This window comes from Ranitomeya variabilis, chromosome 4 (genome assembly GCF_051348905.1).
Source record: "Ranitomeya variabilis isolate aRanVar5 chromosome 4, aRanVar5.hap1, whole genome shotgun sequence".
NCBI lineage: Eukaryota > Metazoa > Chordata > Amphibia > Anura > Dendrobatidae > Ranitomeya > Ranitomeya variabilis.
The window spans coordinates 717,669,508-717,694,687 of NC_135235.1; the positions used below are offsets into that span (position 1 = coordinate 717,669,508).

The 25,180-nt window shown below is 43.3% G+C and overlaps 1 protein-coding gene across 6 annotated transcripts in view; it reads left to right on the forward strand.

The window, feature by feature from the left end:
- Positions 1-25,180, forward strand: part of LOC143766581 (uncharacterized) — a 250,057-nt gene that overhangs the window by 177,600 nt on the left and 47,277 nt on the right. Inside the window, exon 9 of one of the 6 annotated variants that reach the window (XM_077254358.1) lies at positions 21,517-21,674. The exons of the other annotated variants lie outside the window; for them this stretch is intronic. Coding sequence (XP_077110473.1) covers positions 21,517-21,674 — 158 coding nt within the window. The remainder of the gene's footprint in view (positions 1-21,516; positions 21,675-25,180) is intronic. 6 annotated transcript variants of the gene reach the window in all.

Consider the following 25,180-nt stretch of genomic DNA (forward strand, 5'->3'; position numbering starts at 1 on the left):
CTTCTGTGAAGCACTTGGTGGGTCAAAGTGCTCACCACACATCAAGATAAGTTCCTTAGGGGGTCTACTTTCCAAAATGGTGTCACTTGTAGGGGGTTTCAGTGTTTAGGCACATCAGGGGCTCTCCAAACGCAACATGGCGTCCCATCTCAATTCCAGTCAATTTTGCATTGAAAAGTCAAATGGCGCTCCTTCCCTTCCAAGCTCTGCCATGCGCCCAAACAATGGTTTACACCCACATATGGGGTATCAGCGTACTCAGGACAAATTGCACAACATTTTTTGGGGTCCAATTTCTTCTCTTACCCTTGGGAAAATAAAAAATTGGGGGCAAAAAGATCATTTTTGTGAAAAAATATGATTTTTTATTTTTACGGCTCTGCATTATAAACTTCTGTGAAGCACTTGGTGGGTCAAAGTGCTCACCACACATCTAGATAAGTTCCTTAGGGGGTCTACTTTCCAAAATGGTGTCACTTGTAGGGAGTTTCAATGTTTAGGCACATCAGGGGCTCTCCAAACGCAACATGGCGTCCCATCTCAATTCCAGTCAATTTTGCATTGAAAAGTCAAATGGCGCTCCTTCCCTTCCAAGCTCTGCCATGCGCCCAAACAATGGTTTACACCCACATATGGGGTATCATCGTACTCAGGACAAATTGCACAACATTTTTTGGGGTCCAATTTCTTCTCTTACCCTTGGGAAAATAAAAAATTGGGGGCAAAAAGATCATTTTTGTGAAAAAATATGATTTTTTATTTTTACGGCTCTGCATTATAAACTTCTGTGAAGCACTTGGTGGGTCAAAGTGCTCACCACACATCAAGATAAGTTCCTTAGGGGGTCTACTTTCCAAAATGGTGTCACTTGTAGGGGGTTTCAGTGTTTAGGCACATCAGGGGCTCTCCAAACGCAACATGGCGTCCCATCTCAATTCCAGTCAATTTTGCATTGAAAAGTCAAATGGCGCTCCTTTCCTTCCGAGCTCTGCCATACGCCCAAACAGTGGTTTACCCTCACATATGGGGTATCAGCGTACTCAGGACAAATTGTACAACAACTTTGGGGGTCCATTTTCTCCTGTTACCCTTGGTAAAATAAAACAAATTGGAGCTGAAATAAATTGTGTGTGAAAAAAAGTTAAATGCTCATTTTTATTTAAACATTCAAAAAATTCCTGTGAAACACCTGAAGGGTTAATAAACTTCTTGAATGTGGTTTTGAGCACCTTGAGGGGTGCAGTTTTTAGAATGGTGTCACACTTGAGTATTTTCTATCATATAGACCCCTCAAAATGACTTCAAATGAGATGTGGTCCCTAAAAAAAAATGGTGTTGTAAAAATGAGAAATTGCTGGTCAACTTTTAACCCTTATAACTCCGTCACAAAAAAAAATTTTGGTTCCAAAATTGTACTGATGTAAAGTAGACATGTGGGAAATGTTACTTATTAAGTATTTTGCGTGACATATGTCTGTGATTTAAGGGCATAAAAATTCAAAGTTGGAAAATTGCGAAATTTTCAAAATTTTCGCCAAATATTCGTTTTTTTCACAAATAAATGCAAGTTATATCGAATAAATTTTACCACTAACATGAAGTACAATATGTCACGAGAAAACAATGTCAGAATCGCCAAGATCCGTCAAAGCGTTCCAGAGTTATAGCCTCATAAAGGGACAGTGGTCAGAATTGTAAAAATTGGCCCGGTCATTAACGTGCAAACCACCCTTGGGGGTGAAGGGGTTAAAGGATGAATCTGGCTGAGGCACAGCTGCCTAATTAACTAGAGCCTGAGGCAGGGCAGGGCTGCTGTGTGTGTGTGCACAGCAGCCTATCAATCATAGTGAACCCAGACAAAATGGCGCATATGACCCAGCGTGCGCGGCAACAGTGGTGGTCAGCGACATACCAATACAGAAGCAAAAAGACGAGAGAAGCCAGCACTGCTGAAGGTCAAAACGCAATATCTAAAGTGCACATGCACATAATAAATTCTGACTGTATTTCAAATATGAGATATTTAGCAAATAATTGATCAATTCTTTGAGCTACCCCGCCACTTCACGGCAATCTCATAATGGGGCAGTCCTAACTCTACGTTTTTTACTTACATTGTGCCATTACGGCCTCCTAAATGTATAGAGAGTGAGGAAAAAAAAAAAAAAAAGGACAAACCACATTACATAACATTACATGACACTAAGGGAGTGATTCTGTCAATGCTCCAGGTACAGTTTGTCATGTAATGTTATGTAATGTGGTCTGTCCTTTTTTTTTTTTTTTTTCAGTTTTCTTGTCTGCTGGTATCTCCTGTATTATGGCATTCACCTGAACTGCTTTTTTTTCTCAGCTAGCGGCACCCCGGCAGAGATGCCTATCCTGTTGATTGCCTGCGTGCACTGGGGGTTGTGGGTGTGTGGGACTACTTTCTGTAGCCCCCACCAACCCTTCACTGGTCTGGTCATCTCCTATACACCTCCATTCACTGTCTACTCTGCTTTATTGTCACCCGGAGGGGGTGTAGGAGTAGTCTGTAAGTGAAACCTATCTTTACTCTGTTCCGTGAGGACCTCCTGCTGCTGGGGACTATTTATTGGAGTGGGAAAACTATCCGGGGACCCTTTTGGTAGTCCAGGGTATTGGTTTGTAGCTGAGTACCCCGGAGGGGAAGCCTCACAAGCTGGATATGCTAACTGTACCTGCCCTGGCATCAGCATCCACCCTCCTCCCATCACGGACATCCACGGTGTCCCTTGCTGGAGAAGTGGCTGCCGACAAATTACCGAGGTCTGCACCCCAATGGGAGATGGGAATGAAGGGGTGGATATGAAACTAGGCAAATAAGGTATTGAACTAGCCACAGAGGTTGAAACTGGGGACTCAGAGAAGCTAGAACTAGAGATTGCTCCTTTTTTTCACACTCATTCTTTGCTGAGCTGATGTTAGAGGGGACAGGGCCCTCCCTTCTGCTGCAGGGGCGGAGGGCGATATCTGTTCTGTCTGACTCAATGAGGGAGGGGCTGCTTGTGCCTGCGCTGGCTAGGTCTGTAAAAAAGGGGCTGCCTGTTCCAGGGGGGACGAAGCTGCAGATTTCTTTACATACATCCTGCTTCTCAAATGTGCTTCATCACTATCATCCTCATCATCCTTCTCAGTAATAAAATACGGGTCATGTCATTCAGAGGTTCTGATCCACACTGCAACTTGCATCCCATAGTCATTTTTATCAATCCATGCGTCATGCTTCTTACTTAAATGCTTCCATCTCTCAGCATCCAAACATCCAGTCCTTGGCATTCCTGCCTTTTCTAGAATTAGCGGTATCCCTATCTGCTTTATTTCCCACCAGGTCCTTTATCTTATATCTCGGATCCGTAATCTATCCTGACCTGGATAATCTATCACCCATAACAGCTGTCAAAGGTAGCGACCCCCTATCTTCAGCCCTGTTATGTATGAGCTGGATCCCACTGGTCTACTATGATAGCCGGCAATCCTGCTTTGAAAGCAATAAGCTGAACCGCACTCCTCTGTTCTCTTCTAATGCTGATACAAATTCTCCTGAATAAGTAGATGTATATCACTTTAAACAACACAGTTCCAAAGGCAAGTGCTATATATTCCTCATACATCGATATCTGAGTCTCACTACTCACTAGATATCTGAGTCTGAGTCTTCACTTAACCCTGAATATGCCAAATCTATTCCAGAATCTATTCCTGAGATTCCAAAGTAATAATCATGTGTGACAATATCCTGCCACTGTGGCATATACCATCTAGTATCAACGATGTATGTCCAACTTTTCGACAGCGCATGAGGGTGTGGTACTACGTGACAAGAGAACACTCTATATAGCCTATTCCCCCGTCTATATTGATGCGGAACTACAGGCGTCAAATGTACTCTTTCTAAAAACCAGTCCACCACCCCTGCCACTTGTTTCTCAACTATAGTGACTGAACACAAACCGTTTTCACGCAGCATGAACATGAGGAGCATTTCCAATTCAAAACAAGCAAAGAACTTTCTATCAATTATTGACTCTGGTTCTTATCACACTCAGCAATTCAACAATTCCACATACACATCCATACACACAGTACTTCTGTACTTTCTCGCTCCTCACATTTTATCAAAATGCTCTAGTGCCAATGGACAAAAACATAAATCACATCTATTTGTGGAATCTCTTACTTGGTTCACTATATCCTCTAATTCATTTCCTATCTGAGTACGGGATTGTATACAAGAATGAGCATTTATGTTCACATAGATTGTCTTCACGTGATCTTTCCCACTTCACTACAAACTCTCACCCGGGACCTCCCTGTAAGCTTTTTTTCCAAGTAGCAACTAACCGGAGAGTTTTATCTACTCACTGCCTTTAATGAGAAGGCTATTTATATACTGAGCACACATCATTTAGTCTTCATACATCATGAGCGCTGCTCCGTACCCCACAACACAGATTCAGTAATATATCAGAAACCCAGTGTAATCAGAACAGTTCAGCACAGCTCTATCAGTACTACTTATCAATTATCAACTGACAAGGCCCCAATAAACTCAACTAATATAATTAACTAACCAAAAGCACAATAATAGTGGTAAAGGAAAGAAACAATAGAACAAACATAGGACAAGTATAGCAGAGCAGGATCAAGACAATGTAATTACAATATTTACAGTATCAACAAACATTGACATCATTACAAAGAGACAGAAAGGAACCCTTATTATAGGTACAGACAAAACAAATGATGGAAAATCATCGTACTTCATAATGAAACAAAAACAATTGTTAACAGCACCTAAACAAACATATAAAACAGACAAACAAGGGACAACAAAACAAATAACAGATACTTTCTTTTACCTGAGGGCTTTTTCCGTTCGAAATCCCCAAAGACTGACTCTAGAAAGCCTCCTTTCCCGGAGAGAAAACTGTGTGACTAATAAATCTACTCACTTACCCGGGATTTGGTTTTCTGTTCAGGACGGAGGCAGTCAATTGTTCAGTCTAAGATGAATGTCGAAGGAGAAAGTATATCCCGCTGAGGGCCTCCAAGTTGTTAGAGAAGGGATTTCCAACCTACTCAGGTATTCTGTCTTTTAGGTACCTACGCAATGAAGCAATAATCAGGGAGACACAAGCTCGTTGTCTGTCCAAATAGTCTCTGCTCTTTATTTTTAGGGCTGGGCTTTTTAAAGGCCCAAGATCAAAAGGAAATGTAGAGTTACATAATAAATTGGCACAGATGAATGTCTTCTACAATAAGTTGTCAAAAACATCCTGGGATACAAGATGGATGAGGTGAAAGAATGCGGGGAGTTGTTGTGCATGTCTGCGGTTTTATGGGATGCTGGCTGGAACTAAGCATTTTGGGTGTTTTCTGAAAAAAAATACAGATGTCCTTGACGTTTTCTGGGAATCAGTGACCAATGGTATGTATGATATCCGGGAAATGGTACTAAATTCGACTCAGATGATAACATTGTGCCAGACTTGGTTTTTTTTGCTACTTTTTAGATATTAACACAATGAAGATTAACCATTTCTTCAACAAATGCAACAACTATAATTTCTTTAACAAATCTGTGGAAGAATTCCTTGATATCGCTACAGAACTGAGCCCTATCAAGCTGTTTTGTAGGACAGAATGTTAGTTCCTTTGATAGAACATGCATTTCTCCTGTGCTTGGCTCATATCGTGGACACGCCTGTGGGAAAACATTTCTCTGGACCTGGACACAGTATGACAGACTTAAAAGTCTTAATACTAAAAGGTCATTTTAACCCCTTTACCCCCCGAGGGTGGTTTGCACGTTAATGACCGGGCCAATTTTTACAATTCTGACCACTGTCCCTTTATGAGGTTATAACTCTGGAACGCTTCAACGGATCCCGGTGATTCTGACATTGTTTTCTCGTGACATATTGTACTTCATGATAGTGGTAACATTTCTTTGATATTACCTGCGTTTATTTGTGAAAAAGATGGAAATTTGGCGCAAATTTTGAAAATTTCGCAATTTTACAACTTTGAAATTTTATACAATTAAATCACAGAGATATGTCACGGAAAATACTTAATAAGTAACATTTCCCACATGTCTACTTTACATCAGCACAATTTTGGAACCAAAATTTTTTTTGTTAGGGAGTTATAAGGGTTAAAAGTTGACCAGCAATTTCTCATTTTTACAACACCATTTTTTTTTAGGGACCACATCTCATTTGAAGTCATTTTGAGGGGTCTACATGACAGAAAATACCCAAGTGTGACACCATTCTAAAGACAGTACATCTCAAGGTGCTCAAAACCACATTCAAGAAGTTTATTAACCCTTCAGGTGTTTCACAGGAATTTTGGGAATGTTTAAATAAAAATGAAGCTAACTGGTTCATGCAGCTTTACATGAACACCCGATCCTTACACTATGGCTGGTCCAAATAACTAAAGCAATTGTTACCATCCACCTCTCGTGTCTCCCCTTTGCCTCATAGTTTGCAAGCTTGCGAGCAGGGCCCTCATTCCTCCTGGTATCTATTTTGAACTGTGATTTCTGTTATGCTGTAATGTCTATTGTCTGTACAAGTCCCCTATATAATTTGTAAAGCGCTGCGGAATATGTTGGCGCTATATAAATAAAATTATTATTATTATTAAATGAACATTTACAGTAACTTTTTTACACAAAAAATGTACTTCAGCTCCAATTTCTTTTATTTTACCAATAGTAACAGGAGAAAATGGACCCCAAAAGTTGTTGTACAATTTGTCCTGAGTACACCGATATCCCACATGTGGGGGTAAACCACTGTTTGGGCGCATGGCAGAGCTCGGAAGCAAAGGAGTCATTTGACTTTTCAATGCAAAATTTACTGGAATACAGATGGGACGCCATGTTGCGTTTGGAGAGCCCCCGATGTGCCTAAACATTGAAACCCCCCACAAGTGACACCATTTTAGAAAGTAGACCCCCTAAGGAACTCATCTAAATGTGTTGTGAGAGCTTTGAACCCCCAAGTGTTTCACTACAGTTTATAACGCAGAGCCGTGAAAATAAAAAATCCTTTTTTTTCCACAAAAATTATATTTTAGGCCCTAGTTTTGTATTTTTCAAAGGGAAACAGTGTAAATTGAACCCCAAAAGTTGTTGTACAATTTGTCATGAATACGCTGATACCCAATATGTGGGGGGAACCACCGTTTGGGCGCATGGGAGAGCTCGGAAGGGAAGGAGCGCCATTTGGAATGCAGACTTAGATGGATTGGTCTGCAGGCATCACGTTGCATTTGCAGAGCCCCTGATGTAACTAAACAGTAGAAACCCCCCATAAGTGACCCCATATTGGAAACTAGACCCCCCAAGGAACATATCTAGATGTGTTGTGAGAACTTTGAGCCCCCAACTGTTTCACTACAGTTTATAACGCAGAGCCGTGAAAATAAAAAAAATTTTTTTTTTTACACAAAAATTATATTTTAGCCCCCAGCTTTGTATTTTCCCAAGGGTAACAGGAGAAATTGGACCCCAAAAGTTGTTGCCCAATGTGTCCTGAGTACGCGGATACCCCATATGTTGGGGTAAACCCCTGTTTGTGCGCATGGGAGAGCTCGGAAGAGAAGGAGCACTGTTTTACTTTTTCAACTCAGAATTGGCTGGAATTGAGATCGGATGCAATGTCGCATTTAGAGAGCCCCTGATGTGCCTAAACAGTGGAAACCCCCCAATTATAACTGTAACCCTAACCACACCCCAAACCCTGACTCACCCCTAACCCTAATCCCAACCCTATTCCCAACCGTAAATGTAATCCAAACCCCAACCCTAACTTTAGCCCCAACCCTAACTTTAGCCCCAACCCTAACCCTAACTGTAGCCCTTACCCTAGCCCCAACCCTAACCCTAGCCCTAACCCGAATGGGAAAATGGAAATAAATAAATTTTTTTTAATTTTTCACTAACTAAGGGGGTGATGAAGGGGGGTTTGATTTACTATTTTAAGCAGCTTTTTTAGCGGATTTTTATGATTGGCAGCCGTCACACACTAAAAGATGCTTTTTATTGCAAAAAAATGTTTTTTGCCTTACCACATTTTGAGTGCTATAATTTTTCCATATTTTGGTCCACAGAGTCATGTGAGGTCTTTATTTTTTGCGGGACGAGTTGACGTTTTTAATCGTAACATTTTCGGGCACGTGACATTTTTTTTTTTTTTTAAATTCGTTTATTAACCATAAAGTGAAAATATACAATACACATATTTATATTCATTAGTATTACATTCAATATGGAACATGTACATTGTATGCATGACTGAGTATCATATTATGTGTTCAACTTATCCTTTACTCCATTCGAATTATGCAAATCTAACATGGAGTTATGGAAATTTACAGTCATTAAACCACAACTATAACTATATCCTACTAACTACTTTTCTGCCGCCTAACAATAAAGTTGCATCTTCCCCTGCATAACATCAAGAGAGATTTGACACTTTGCACCAACATGACCAACTATAAGTTTATAGAGTGAGATGAGAGGAGTTCCAGCCTCCCCAAATTTTCTCAAATTTACCCAGGCATCCTCTATTCTGATACAATGTACGCTCATACGGGATAATCGAATTTACTAACTCGATCCAGGATCTGAAGGAGGGGCACGAACCCCCCATCCACCGCATTGCCACCACCTTCCTTGCCATAAAAAATGACTCCCGCAAGAAAATCGCAACATAATGGCCCCAGGCCTCCTCCTCTCACACCCCAAATAAACAAATTAACGGCTCAAGAGGAACAGGAGGTGATATCATGGATGAAAGCAATGATGTCACCTCTTTCCAATATTGGAGGATGATAGGGCAGTTCCACATCATGTGAATAAAATCTGCATCTGGTGAATGACAGCGCAGACATTTCGAGGATTGAAGTCGACCCATCTTAAAAAGATGTACGGGAGTCAGATATGACTGGTATATTATATATAGTTGTGTCATTCTATTATTAACCGACGGGGATACCTTCAATGGGGACTCTAAGATTTCCTCCCATTCCTCCTCCTGTGTATCAGAGATGAGTCTCTCCCACTTTCCCCTGATGAGTCTTATAGCCGATCCCGTACCCACTGATAGCATATAGGTATATAAAGAAGAAATGAGGCCCTGGGGTCCCTGGGATTTGAGAATTCCTATCAGAGGCAGAGAAATTGTGCGGCCTGTAGCCACCCCTCTCATATATGACTGGAAAGCTGATCTCAATTGTAAGAAACAAAAAAATTGGGATCTCTGAATATCATATTTAGACTGCAACTGTTCAAAGGACATAAAGGTCCCTTGGTCATGTAAATCCCGTACCGAGGCAACACCATGCAACACCCAAAAATCAGCCGACGTGTGATTTAACAACATCGGGAAGTAATTATTTTTCCAAAGAGGCATTTCCGCTATAATATCTGTATATCCAACAACTTTTTTTATTTGTCTCCAGACTAATCTTGCCAGCCAAAGCATGGGCAGTGGGTGAGGGGCAGTCGCCTTTTCTGATTCTAAAAAGCTCAATGGACACTCCACCCGAGCAGAATGAAGCAGCTGATGTTCAGAGTTAGGGAGACAACCACCAGGCATCCACGTGCCCAATGCCCTAGCCTGCCCGGCTAGGTAGTATAGAAAAAAATCCGGCAATGCCGCTCCACCCCCCTGCTTAGGCCTCTGTAGAATGGATAGTCTAAGTTTGGGTCTAGACTTCCCCTTTATAAAAGAAGTAGTCTGGGAGTTTAAGTTTGTAAAGAAGGACTTAGGGTACCTTCACACTGGTCGATTCTGCTACGATTACGACGCATTTGCGTCATATTCGACATCGCAGTACGAGCTCGTAGCCAGCGGTCACACTCTACGATGTTAACGCTTTTTCTGACGTAGTTGCGATGTGAACGTCACGCATCGCAATCGTACGCTACCCTTCACACCGCCATAGTCCTACGACTCCGAGCGTGACGTATTACCAGCATGGGCGTGCTAAAACGTCACGCCCAATCAGGAGACAAGTATGCGGAAGCCCAACCCACGTAGTCGCATTACGAGCTCGTATGACCGCCGTCACATACTACGATTTCGACCGCCACAGCGGGACATTTACGACGAAAGAAAGTTCTGCTCTTTCTTTCACATCGTACGATGCTGGGCTGCGTCGCAAATCGTAACGCCATGTCACACTTTGCAACCTCGGAACGAGGACGGATAAACGTCACAAATCGAACGCTCGTTCAGACTTTGATTGCACAGTGTGAAGGGGCCCTTAGGTATCGGTACTGCACTATGTTGAAGGGAATAACTAAGCTTAGGGAGTAGAATCATTTTAATTAGATTGATACGGCCTGCAACAGATAGAGGGAGTTTGCTCCAAGATGCATATTTGGATTTGACTAATTCTAATAATGGATAGACATTAAGTTGTAGATCAGAGTTGCTACTTTGGGACATATAGACACCCAAGTATTTGAAATTGGATACGACAGGCAGCAAGGGCAGAGTTTCAAGATTTGGCATTGGGGCACGAGAGAGAGGCAATAGAGCAGATTTGTCCCAATTTATATGCAAGCCGGAGTAGCCACTGAAGACATCTATAATAGTAACCACTTTTGGCAGTGTTTCCTCAGCCTTGTCCATAAACACCATCATATCGTCGGCGTACAAGCCAACGGTATCCACCCGGCCCGCTATACCTATGGCCTTGATACCAGGGGAGGACCTCATACGTATTGCCAGTGCCTCTATTGCAAGAGCAAAAAGAGCCGGCGAGAGAGGGCACCCCTGGCGAGTTCCCCTAGATAATGAGAGGGATTCAGAGATGGAATTATTTATAATTATACGCGCCTTAGGTTTCATATATAATACATTGATCCACCTTAAAAACCTATCCCCAAAGCCATATCTCTGTAAACATGCTGACAAGAAGGGCCATTCAAGAGAATCGAAGGCCTTGGCCGCATCCAAGGATGCTAATGCCCAATTATTGTCTGGCACCAAAGAACTATATTGAATTATGGATTGAACTCGTCTGATGTTAATAGAGATGCTTTTACCAGGCATGAAGCCAGTCTGATCTGGGTGAATAAGATCCAGTATGATAGAATTTAGTCTAATGGCCAGGATTTTAGTGAAAATTCTATAATCTACATTGACTAACGATATGGGCCAATAGGAGCCACATTCCAAAGGGTCTTTTCCCTCTTTTTTAAGTATAACAATATTAGCCTCATAGAAAGTTTCAGGCATACATCCTCCCTCCCATATACCCTGAAATACTTTCAATAGGAGTGGCGCTAGTATACCCCGATATCTCTTGTATAACTCAACAGGGAACCCGTCTGGCCCAGGAGCTTTCCCAGAGGACATGTCCATTATTGCATACTCTACTTCCTCTAATGTGAATTTAGCATCCATAAAATCTCGCTGAGTAGGGTTCAATGTGGGGAATACTACATCTGATAAATAATCCAGACATTGCGAAACACCTAGGCCGCTCTTAGAGCTATATAATGACTTATAGTAGTCATAAAAACAGTGAAGCATTTCTTCTGTTGTGGATATCAATAGGCCATCTGGTGTGCGAATCTGCAATATTGTATTAGATGTATTATGTTGACGCACCAGGTAGGCTAGAAATTTACCGGTTTGATTTCCCAGTTCAAAATATGACTGACGTGCAAAAAATAGCTTACGCTTAGATTTGGTGTCCGTATGTTGAATATACAGTCTCTGTGAGGTCAACCACTCAATTCTATTGCCATTAGTTTGGTTAGATACATACGCGGCCTCCGCATCTTTCAGTCTCTGTTCCACCCCATTATCCTCCCTCGAGGTCACCCTCTTTATATATGAAATTGTGGAGGATAGACATCCTCTCAAGTATGCTATTAATAAATTAATATTTTGGGGCTCTGGGTGAGAGGAGATGAAACAATTCAATTGATCCTCTGTTCTGTCGTTATGATCCATCAGTTTCAGCCAAAAGGGGTTCAGCTTCCAGACCATACCACTCCTTGGTTGCCCATATTTAAGTTTAAGTATGATCGGGCTATGGTCTGATATTCCCCTATTACCGTGTTCCACACTTATTCACCCACGTTGCCAACCCGCTGGAACCAAATATGTAATCTATGCGGGACAAAGACCGTTTAGTAGACGAGTGACAGGTATACCCCTTCACCCCAGGGTGACGTATCCGCCATAAGTCCAACCATCCACTGCCCTCTATAAATGATGCCAACTGGGTCGGGGCTGAAGAGGGGGGTCCCCAAAACTCTCACCATCCAATCTCAATCTATCAAGGCTATTATCCATGACTAAATTAAAGTCTCCCATACAGATGACTTGTGCGTCTGGATAGCTTAGAGCAAAGCTCATCGCCATCCGGAGAATAGACATATTAGCCGGGGGAGGGTTGTAGACACATAAAATTACATATTCACTAGAATTAATTAGCGCATGCACAAAGACAAACCGACCCTCAGAGTCCCTTCGGGCCTCCCTAGCCTCCCATCTAACATCTCTATGTATTAATAATGAAACTCCTCTCGAGTAACTGGTATGAAAATCGTGTATATACCATTGTACCCATGGCTTCTGTACACACCGAACTGTATCTCTGGTCAGGTGTGTCTCTACCAAGGCTATTATATGGGGGTGGTGGTGTCTAATCTGCGAAAAAACCTTAATTCTCTTTCGGGGGGATTTAATACCTCGTATATTCCATGTCATACACACTATTTCAGATCCCATGTTTACTTATCCAGACATATGTGCTATTAGTCAGGCAAAGGTCAAAGTTAGCACACAGGAAACAGAAGCAATGTCGGCGGCAGTTTCTACTTAAATAACAGAGAAAAACCAATAGAAAAGGAAAATTTAAACAAGAACCAAACAATATAGGAGCAACGTCCTGTGCCCCCATTATCACAAAAGTAAGGGGATACCCTCGCTGGATTCAGCGTCCGGTATAGTTGGTAATCTGGACATCTCCAGAGAAATCTCCATATTTAGTACTCAGAAGAATTTACTTGACTAGATATATTTAGGATTCCTTTACATAGGACACCCCATGAGATCGCAGCCATTCAGCTGCCTCTGCTGGATCCGTGAAGAACACAGAAGAACCTTTGTGAACAACTCGGAGTCGGGCCGGGTAGATCATGGAATAGATGATGTTTCTGTCTCTGAGTTGCTTCTTGACCTCCATAAATCTGGCCCTTTGCTTTTGAAGTTCCACAGAAAAATCCGGAAAGATCGAGATTACCGCATTATTGAATTTAATGGGGCTTTTTTGCCGTGCCAATCGTAAAATGGTATCTCTGTCCTTGCAATTGAGGATCCGTGCTAAAAAAGGTCTAGGTGGGGCCCCGGGGGGGGGAGAGGTTTTGTGGGTACTCGATGGGCTCTTTCCACAGCAAATATTGAAGAAAATTCATCTCCCAAAGAAGATTTTAGCCATCCCTCCAGGAACACCTCGGGCTGCTGACCCTCTGAGCGTTCTGGCATACCAATAATACGGATATTATTCCGGCGCAGCCTGTTCTCTAGGTCATCTGCCTTTTGTTTCCAGGCATTTATAGAGCCGGCTACTTTTGTCAACTTAGCCTCCATGGGTGTAATGGTATCTTCTACATGGGATACCCTCATCTCCACCTCTGCAATGCGTCCCTTCATAGTCTGCATATCTTGACGGAGGCGCCCCACTTCAGTATGTACGTCCTCTATTTTTTCAGTGAGTGATGTTCTGGTTAGGGAGATAGCTTGCATCAGTTGGTCAGACGCTTGTTTAAGTGTCAATTCATCCTGCTCGCCTCCCTCAGCACCATCAGAGGGACGAGTTTTACGCTGCACTTGGGAGGAGTTATTTCTAAGGTTGCGTGTATTATCTGAGGGATCAATCCTGGCAAACTCCCTCAATTTATCTGCCGCACCGGAACCCTTATTGCGCTGCATGATTAGCAAGGTCAGAATTATATGGCACAGCAAGGTGGCTCAAACCAGTTCTGTCAAAAGTATCTTGAGGCCACACCAAGGTTATTGTATATAACGTATAGCACGGCTGGGCACCAGTATAATCAGGAGGTGCGTTTATATATAGTCAGAAAATGCAGGTTGGAGATGTGGTAGTAATCCCTGTTACAGGGAAACTTCTCAGCGGCAGCAGAAGGGGGGGGGGGCAGTAAGTCTAGTCTGACGTGCAGCCGGCCAAGCTGTATTTAATAGGGGAACGTGGGGCCCAATTTTCCAGGGCACTCACCACGTTTCCCTGCAGTATGTATAGGATAGGTGCTCACCTCTTAGCCACGCTGCGGTGATGGTGAGCCTCGCCGCGCCTCCCACTGCAGGAGCGCGCGCTTTAGTAATGGCCGCCGCCTCCACAGCTGCCGCCGCCAATGCAGGACTCTCCCTTTCTCCGTCGGGCCGGGTCCCACAACATATACCCACAGGTGCCAGGTACTATTCGGAGGTCAGGAGGGGGGTTCCAGCCACAGCCGCACGCAGCGCCGAGCTGTCTGCCGATGGAGCGTCCCCCTGAAAGATGGCTGCCGTCTCACGTGGAGCTCACGGCTCCGCAGGGCTTCTCTCCTCACCGGCTCTCCCCGTCACCGCCGCGGTCCCTTCCAGGGGCCAGCAGACTCTGGGTCTCCAAGGGGTCTCAGCGGGAGTAAGCTATATACTTAAAAGGGGGTCCTATTTGCAGGATAGTTGCAGGATTTTTAGGAGCTCTCCTGGTATGCGTCCTTCCTCATTCACACCATAGCCACGCCCCCCCACGTGACATTTTTTGATCGCTTTTTATTCCGATTTTTGTGAGGCAGAATGACCAAAAACCAGCTATTCATGAATTTCTTTTTTGGGGGACGTTTATATTGTTCCGCGTTTGGTAAAATTGATAAAGCAGTTTTATTCTTCGGGTCAGTACGATTACAGCGATACCTCATTTATATCATTTTTTTATGTTTTAGCGCTTTTATATGATAAAAACTATTTTATAGAAAAAATTATTATTTTTGCATCGCTTTATTCTGAGGACTATAACTTTTTTATTTTTTCGCTGATGATGCTGTTTGGCCGCTAGTTTTTTGCGGGAAAAGATGACGTTTTCAGCGGTAACATGGTTATTTATATCCCTCTTTTTGATCGCATGTTATTCCACTTTTTGTTCGGCGGTATGATAATAAAGCGTTGTTTTTTGCCTCGTTTTTTTTTTTTTTTAATGGTGTTCACTGAAGGGGTTAACTAGTGGGACAGTTTTATAGGTCGGGTCGTTACGGACGTGGCGATACTAAATATGTGTACTTTTTTTTATTTAGCTAAAGGAATGTATTTATTGGAACAATATTTTTTTTTTATTATGTATTTAGGAATTTATTTTTTTTTTTTTACACATGTAATTTTATTTTATTTTTTTACATTTGTACTTTTACTTTGCCCTGGGGGGGGCATCATGTATAGTGACAGATCGCCGATCTGACACTTTGCTGTGCACTGTGTCAGATCGGCGATCACACAGCACAGCAAGGAGGCTTCCCGGTGCCTGCTCTGAGCAGGCGCTGTGAAGCCACCTCCCTGCAGGACCCGGATGCAGCCCCGCGGCCATTTTGGTTCCGGGCTTGCAGGGAGGAGAAGCTCGGTACAAAGTAAGCACATTGCCTTGTACCGATCATCTCAGGGAAGCACGCAGGGAGCCCCCTCCCTGCGCGATGCTTCCCTGTACCGCCGGAACACTGCGATCATATTTGATCACAGTGTGCCGGGGCTTAATGTGCCGGGGGTGGTCCGTGACTGCTCCTGGCACATAGTGCCGGATGTCAGCTGTGATAGTCATCCGTGATAGCTGACACCCGGCCGCGATCGGCCGCGCTCCCCCCGTGAGCGCTGTTGATCGCGCTGGACAAACTATTCCGTCCTTGGGAAGTAGGGCCCACCCCACATGGACGGAATAGTACGTCCAATGACAGAAAGGAGTTAAGGATGACAGAGAAAGAAAAATTTGAGAATTCAAACTAATGAAGATGTTCAATTCTTTGACACTAGGACTCAATTTAACACCTGGATTTATGAGTCACTACATGGATACAATTCACACCTCCACCAGACAGACTCCAGATAACTAAAGGTACCGTCACACTAGGCGATATCGCCAGCGATCCGTGACGTTGCAGCGACCTGGATAGCGATATCGCTGTATTTGACACGCAGCAGCGATCTGGATCCCGCTGTGAAATTGCTGGTCGCTGCTAGAAGGTCTGCACATTATTTGGTCGCTAGGTCGCCGTGTATCGCCGTGTTTGACAGCAAAAGCGACGATACCAGCGATATTTTACACTGGTAACCAGGGTAAACATCGGGTTGCTAAGCGCAGGGCCGCGCTTAGTAACCCGATGTTTACCCTGGTTACCAGCGTAAAAGTTAAAAAAACAAACAGTACATACTCACCTGCGCGTCCCCCAGCCTCTGCTTCCTGACACTAAAGCGCCGTCCCTAAACTGAAAGTGAAAGCACAGCGGTGACGTCACCGCTGTGCTGTTAGGGCCGGAGCTCAGTCAGCGTCAGGAAGCAGAGGCTGGGGGACGCGCAGGTGAGCATGTACTGTTTGTTTTTTTAACTTTTACGCTGGTAACCAGGGTAAACATCGGGTTACTAAGCGCGGCCCTGCGCTTAGCAACCCGATGTTTACCCTGGTTACCCGGGGACCTCGGCATCGCTGGTCGCTGGAGAGCGGTCTGTGTGACAGCTCTCCAGCGACCAAACAGCGACGCTGCAGCGATCGGCATCGCTGTCGCTATCGCTGCAGCGTCGCTTAGTGTGAAGGTACCTTAAGAACATCATTCCCACTGCCTCTCCATTTGTAAGAAACTACCTGATTAGATTTCCTTGGTTTATCTTTAGGAGGCATCACACCTCCCACCCCTGAACAAATGTCCTCCTGTAGTATTCCTGAAGGTACCGTTACACTAAACGATTTACCAACGATCACGACCAGCGATACGACCTGGCCGTGATCGTTGGTAAGTCGTTGTGTGGTCGCTGGGGAGCTGTCACACAGACCGCTCTCTCCAACGACCAACGATCAGGGGAACGACTTCGGCATCGTTTAAACTGTCTTCAACGATGCCGAAGTCCCCCTGCAGCCCCCGGGTAACCAGGGTAAACATCGGGTTACTAAGTGCAGGGCCACGCTTAGTAACCCGATATTTACCCTGGTTACCATTGTAAAAGTTAAAAAAAAAAAACACTACATACTCACATTCTGATTAGCATTAGCAGAGCTCCTGCCGAAAGCAGTTTTAACCCTGTGGACGCCGGGGGACGTGACAGACATCAGAATGTGAGTATGTACTGTTTTTTTTTTTTTACTTTTACAAGTGAACACATCGCTGGATCGGCGTCACACACACCGATTCAGCGATGACAGCGGGTGATCAGCGACGAAGTAAAGTTCTGGACTTCTAGCTCTGACCAGCGATATCACAGCGAGATCCAGATCGCTGCTGCGTGTCAAACACAACGATATCGCTATCCAGGACGCTGCAACGTCACTGCAACGTCACGGATCATTGTAGTTTTCGTTGAGTGTGAAGGTACCCTTAAATGTTGTGCTTTTTTCTTATTAACCTATTTGTAATCTTGCCTGAAGAAGGAGCCACTGTGCTCTGAAAGCTGCAAACATATTATTTTCTGGTTAGCCAATAAAGGTATCACTCCTAGAATACTTTCCTCATCATTGGGCAGAAAGTATTCACATCGATTGTACAATAACAGCAGAGTTTTCCTTTATCCTGAAATTTCAACTTCTTTTAGAACCAACTAACTTTAAGGAAGATTGTGATAAACTGCATAAAATCCATTCCACCTGTGCCGTGATATATCTCTGAGCTGTGGGTGGCTGATGGCTGTAATATACATTTATTCACGGCTGCAGGAGATCTGTTGGCTCGTGCCCTCGTTTCATGGCTTCACTCCATAAATGACATTATGTTTTCGATCCTAAGAAATTCAGATTACTGCACAATCTCTCCTGATATCGGGAGCAATATTATTTTCTCTAATCTTCTGGTCAGGACACATAGTAGCTTCAATGGTCCTCCATACATGAGTGCAACTCCGGTTTAATATTGAAGTTCTTCCCTCGCACATACGTTGTTGTTTTGAATGTAACATATCATAAAGTAAATGTTGTTTTTTTTTTACCTGTTCATTCTGTATGATAGTGGGATTGATCTGCCTCACTTATGTGAGTCTGTAACTCCCTGATAGTCTTAAAAAAAAAAAGAAGCTCTCCGTCGCCTCTTCCAAATGCCTAAGATCTACATTTAAAGTGAACCTGTCAGCAGGATTGTGCACAGTAACCTACAGACAGTATCAGGTCAGGGCCATTATACTGATTACATTGATACCTGGTGATGAAATCCATCTTGTGGTTGTTGTTTAATCTTTATTTGTAGTTTTCAGTTAATGAGATTCTCGTGCTCTGGGGCGGGGCTGTGGGCGGGGCTCTGTGATACTCTGATTACATATTCATCTGTATTGGCTTATGGCAGGTCACTGATCCCTCACTGACCTGCCTCCCCCCATTTTTACATAATGCATATAATAGTGTTGATATTATTGTTGATCATGCCTATAATATTGTGGCTATTGGGAGGCTTTGAAAATTTTTTACATCCAACAAAATGACACCGACGGCGCCTGCCAGTTGCATCTATCTCTTACTTATAGATGCTACTGCACAGGCGCCGCCATCACCGGTGACATTTTGCTGGATGTAATTTATTTTCTAAGCCTCACAATAGCCACAATATTATAGGCAATATCAACGCTATTATATGCATTATGTAAAGATGGGGAGCAGGTCAGTGAGGGATCAGTCACCCGCCATAAGCCAATACAGATGAATATGTAAGCAGAGCACCACACAAAGCCCCGCCCACAGCCCCACCTCAGAGCACAAGAATCTTATTAACTGAAAATACAAATACAGATTAAACAACAACCACAAGACAGATTTCATCACCAGGTATCAGTGTAATCAGTATTACACTGACACAGTGTCTGTAGGTTACTGTGCACAATCCTGCTGACAGGTTCACTTTAAGACATCTCCGCTCTGCACTATTATACACAGTTCTTTTTAAATGTGTAATATTTCTTCTTGATACTCATCTGGCAGAAAATATTGTCCCTTAGGATAGTTTAGATTGTGAAGTCACTGAGACCCATACTTTTATTACCCCAGAGAGGTTTCACTACTAGCTATTACAGATAAGGACTATTGAGTTTGAACATTTCAGTAGATGTTATTGTTTTTAGTCATAGTTTTTGATTACAGTAGTCAGTGTCAAAAATACTCTGATTTAACCTCTTCCTGCAGACAGTTTTGTGTTCCTAATCAGGCCTCATTTTTCATATGACATGTGTCACATTATGTAGTAATAACTTTGGAATTATTCGCAAAGGATAATAGAAAACAAATGGATCTTACAAATTATTTTCCAACTTTGCACAATACTGTACATACGATTGTACTGTCTGGGCACATGGAAGTGTTCAGAAGGGAAGGAGCGCCATGTAGCTATTTGAATGTAGATCTAGCTAGAACAGATTGCAGACACAATGTATTGGGTCACTTGGCAGCTCAAAAGATATCCACCATGGACATGCTTGGCACTATCTTCTCTGGTTTCCATATCCCAAGGATTGCCTTGCTCATCGACCTGTAACACCCTTACATGTATCTGGACTTACACTGGGACCCTTAGGCTTGGACCACGGTGTTACCTGCTATTCTGTGGTGTTAGATGGCAAGAAGAATAGTCAGGTAGCTGGGTCACAATCAGAAGGATAGAATCAGAAGACCCAAGAGTAGTCAGTAATCGGGCCACGTTCACAACAGGAAGCAAATACACAATACACAAGGTGAGCACAGAGGACTGAACCAGAGGAGAACAACGCTGTTTCTGGCAGATTCCTGTCATATGCTTTGGGCTTTAGTAGGGTGTGGTACTTTCCAAATGGCTGAAGTAGGGAGCAGATTACTCCAGCTGGACTGCAGGAACAGATCCCAGAGGAGATTCGACACACCATATGCAGAAGGCCTAACTAGGGTTGATCGAATAGCTTCGGATAAGTGCTTATCCAAATAGCTATAGCGCTTCCCGAATAGCTGCCTCGGTAACCTGGATACCTGTAGCGCTCCTGATAATGAGCTGTTCGTCGTCGCTGCTGCATGTGTCGTGGCTGTGCAAGAGTCACAACACATACGTGGATAGCCCAAAAACAGGCACAGGCTCTGCATGTATGTGTTGTGACTGTCACACAGCCACAACACAGGCAGCTGCAGCACTGAACAGATGATTATCGGGAGCGCTCCATGTAACAAGATTCCCGAGGCAACTATTCGGTAAGCGCTATAGCAATTAAGATAAGAAGCTATTCAATCAACCCCCTAGCCCTTATATAACTAAATAACAGAAAACCAGAGTAGTCGAAATCCCCATAAAGTGATTCCATTTTATAAATTAATTCACTGAGGGTTATAATCTGTACACACGTGGTCAAAATTGTTGGTACCCCTCGTTTAATGACAGAAAAACACACAATGGTCACAGAAATAACTTGACTCTAACAAAAGTAATAATAAATGAAAAAGATAGTAGACGCCTGTGATGCTAATTAGTGGACACACTTTGATTTAACACGTCCCTTTTGTCACATTTTCAGGGGTACAATCATTTCTGTCCAGGCCTATTTCATGAGTTTTATTTGTTTTTTATTTTGTGGACACATGGTTGAAAAGCAATGTCTGACTTTCATTTTTATAGATTATTTATTATTACTCTTGACAGATTCAAGTTTTTTTGTGACTGTTGTGGGATTTTCTGTCATTAAACGAGGGGTAACAACAATTTTGACCACGTGTGTAGGAGAACTGAATATTTTGATTCCACAGCCACTTTCCAGAAATTAACATGCAGTGGAATTTGAAGAGTGAAAATTACGCATTTGCCATTTTATTACCCAACACTTAGTGCCCAGATTGTGCTATAATATTGCTAAATACAGGCATCCTAAATTTTGGTTTTGCACAGTGCAAGACTCAGAAGTGAGAGCGAATTTTGCTGGATTGGTTTACAGAAACCCTGTTGCTTTTCAACAGCCTTTGAGCCACTAATAGTGTGGAAACCTCTGTTTTTCCATTGACAGATGATGGACCTGAGTGGGGATTTGTTTTTTGTGAGATTAGAATTGATATTATTTTCACCTACATAACATTGATTGGTTTCTTTTTATTCAATATTTGGGAGGCACAATGAACAAACAGTTGAACACCACACACTACTGATTCATCTAATAAGGTTTTCTGTTAGACTGTGAACTGCCATTTTTATGGACAGTTTAAGTAGAAATGTTCAAAAATATAAAATTCCAGGATATTTTATTCAAAACATTTTTTTTTTCTTAGCAGATGACTGTACCCAGAGATCAGAGGGACAGCTGACATCTTCAATTTTTAAATCGGATGATCTCGAAATCCCACAGGATGTAACTGAATTGAACGCCATTACTTCAGATATACCATCATCCCTTCACAGCAAAGATCTGTCATCTGATCCTTTGAAACAGGTCCTGTCTTCTGATTTATTACTGACTAAAAACTAAAATGAAAGTCACAAAATAAGCATTAAAACACAATCTGCTCCTAAAGAAAATAAGTCATTTTCACATTCAGAATATGGGAATACCATAAACAAAAGAACCCACACAGGGGAGAAGCCTTTTTCCTGTTCAGAATGTGGGAAATGTTTTAACCAGGAATGAGATTTGCTTAACCCCTTTACCCCCAAGAGTGGTTTGCACGTGAATGACCGGGCCAATTTTTACAATTCTGACCACTGTCCCTTTATGAGGTTATATCTCTGGAACGCTTAAACAGATCCTGATGATTCTGACATTGTTTTCTCACGACATATTGTACTTTATGATAGTGGTAACATTTCTTTGATATTACTTGCATTTATTTGTGAAGAAAATGGAAATTTGGCGAAAATGTTGAATTTTTATGCTCTTAAATCACAGAGATATGTCACGTAAAATACTAAATAAGTAACATTTCCCACATGTCTACTTTACAGCACAATTTTGGAACCAACATTTTTTTTGTTAGGGAGTTATAAGGGTTAAAAGTTGACCAGCCATTTCTCATTTTTACAACACCATTTTTTTTTTAGGGACCACATCACATTTGAAATCACTTTGAGGGGTCTATATGATAAAAAATGCCCAAGTGTGACACCATGCTAAAAACTGCACCCCTGAAGGTGCTCAAAACCACATTCAAGAAATTTATTAACCCTTCAGGTGTTTCACAGGAATTTTTGGAATGTTTTAAAAAAATGAACATTTAACTTTTTTTCACAAAAAATTTACTTCAGATCCAATTTGTTTTATTTTACCAAGGGTATCAGGAGAAATTGGATCCCAAAAGTTGTTGTACAATTTGTCCTGAGTACGCCGATACCCCATATGTGGGGGTAAACCACTGTTTGGGTTCATGGCAGAGCTCGGAAGGGAAGGAGCGCTGTTTGACTTTTCAATGCAAAATTGTCTGGAGTTGAGATAGGACGCGATGTCTCGTTTGGAGAGCCCCTGATGTGCCTAAACAGTGGAAACCCCCCTAAAGTAACACCATTTTGGAAAGTAGACCCCCTAAGAAACTTATCTATATGTGTGGTGAGCACTTTGTGCTTCACAGAAGTTTTGTAATGTAGAGCCGTAAAAATAAAATATCTTTTTCTCAGTCCCCCATGATAGCACCACAGAGAGAGGGGGAATACGCCCTTCAGGGACAGAAAACCTACAGGATAAAAGGGTGGTACCTCTCCTCTGCATCAGTTCGGTTTCCTGTCCCTGACGGGGAACCTACTAGGTGTCGGTACCTGAAGATTCTGAAGACGCCTGAAGCAAGTCTGGAGCCGGCTAGTCCGGGTCATGGCAGCGGGGAGGCCCCTGCCACGTATGGTGCTGTGTCCGAAGCCACCACCGCTGGGACCGACAGGTCTGCAGTGTGGTGGGGGAGAAGCGCAGCCGCCACTCCAGATAGGAGGAAGGGGCTCCAGTACCTGGCATGCATGAGGAGCGTCCATCCAAGATGGACGTAGCGCCGGAAATGAGGACAACTTCTGGGTCGAGGCGGGCAAGTGCGCAAGGTGCACCAAGATGGCCGCCACCCCAGAGCCACAAGATTTTCCGGGTTCCCGGGAGAGCGCGCAAGCACAGGGAAAAAAAAAACCCAGCGCTTCTCCAGCTACGCAGCCACAGGGGAGGGAGCTGGTATTAGGCGCCAGATTTAAAAAGGCTCAGACTGGGGAGCTCATGGCTGCACGTTATTCCAAGGAAGGAACCATGGAAGACAGCGACCAGCAGCTCCAACCGCCACAGCAGCAGCAGCGGCGACACCACCAGAGGACAAAACCAGATGTGCAGAGAAAAAGATCTTCTGCGGACACCTGGAATACTCGGTACAGCAGCCATTCCTCACAACGTAGCAAGAGCTCCAGCATGACAAACCAGCCTACGCCACCACCTACGGATCTTACATTACAGGATCCTACTCCTCCTCCAGAACCGGTACCTGTGGCTGCGTCAGATGGGTGAGTGATCATCATGTCAGTTCACTATTATAATTGGGGTCCCCTCTTCTCCGTTTATCTTAGGCAAGGAAAAGAACGGGGAAAACAAAACACAGAGCCTGCCCCTTGTGTGAGAACGCCCTACCAAAATCCTGGGTTAAGAAGCTCTGTGACTCCTGTATAGGATGAGTCCTCTGTGTGGAAACCCCAAGTTTTGCCTCTGAATTACGATAAGTAATTAAATCAGAGGTAGAATCAGTATTTAAATCCCTTAAAGGGGGGGTGGAAAGTTGGAAGAAAATACCTATACCCTATTCCCACTCTCTGATTCCTCTAGCTCCGAAAGTGGAGACTCAGATACACGGGACTCCTCCTGCTCTCATTCTGACAACGGAAGCGGAGGTCATCATTGCTTTCCCCTAGACGAAGTTGATGCACTAGTGAAGGCAGTAAGATCGACTATGGGGGTGCTGGATCCTTAAAAGAAAATATCCCTTTGAGGAGGAGGCATCTACTTCATGGGATAAAGCCCTCAAACTTGATGTTGCGGTGGCTAAGGCCTCAAAGAAGTTTGCACTACCTTTTGAGGATATGGGTACCCTAAAGGATCCCCTTGATAAAAGAGCTGATACCTTTCTTAAAGGGGCCTGGGAATCGGCAGGAGGATGTTTAAGACCAGCAATAGCAGCTGCATGCACCTCTAGGTCCCAATGATTTGGGTTGATAATTTAGAGAAACAACTGAGAGATGGGGTCTCCAGAAATAAGGTGCTAGACTCTATCCCTATGATAAGAGAGGTGGCGGCCTTTCTAGCAGACTCTTCAGCCGACTCTGTTAAACTCGCATCTAAATCAGCAGCCCTTTCAAACGCAGCCCGTAGAACATTATGGCTAAAGAGTTGGCCAGGTGATTTGCAAACCAAGCAGAAACTTTGCTCGATCCCATGTGAAGGCAAATTTTTATTCGGGGAAACTTTGGATAATATCTTACAAAAAGAAGGGGACAAGAAGAAAGGGTTCCCTAATTTGGCCCCACCATTTGCTAAACGGCCCTTTCGGAATAGGAAATTATTCCTGAAGAAGACCCCTGAGGGATCATAACCGATGGGATGAAGGGAAAAGAAGACATAGGGGGTTCCTTTTTTTCGGCAATTCCACTCGAGACAAAAAAACTACCAAGTGACAGCTCCCCCAGGGTGGGAGGGAGATTGTCTCAGTTTTTCCCGGCCTGGGAAAAAATCACAACCAGCCCCTGGATACTGAGCTTAATAGAATCGGGGCTTCGGATAGACTTTATTTCCCTTCCTCCCCAAAATTATGTACTAACTCCGCTGAGGTCCTCCCCCCAACAACAAGAGGCCCTAGGACAAGAAATTATAAAACTCATGGACAAAGCTGTTATACAGGTAGTTCCCCTACTGGAGAAAGGGAAGGGATTCTATTCCCCACTATTCCTAGTTCCAAAGCCGGATTGATCCTTCTGGATGTTAATAAACTTACG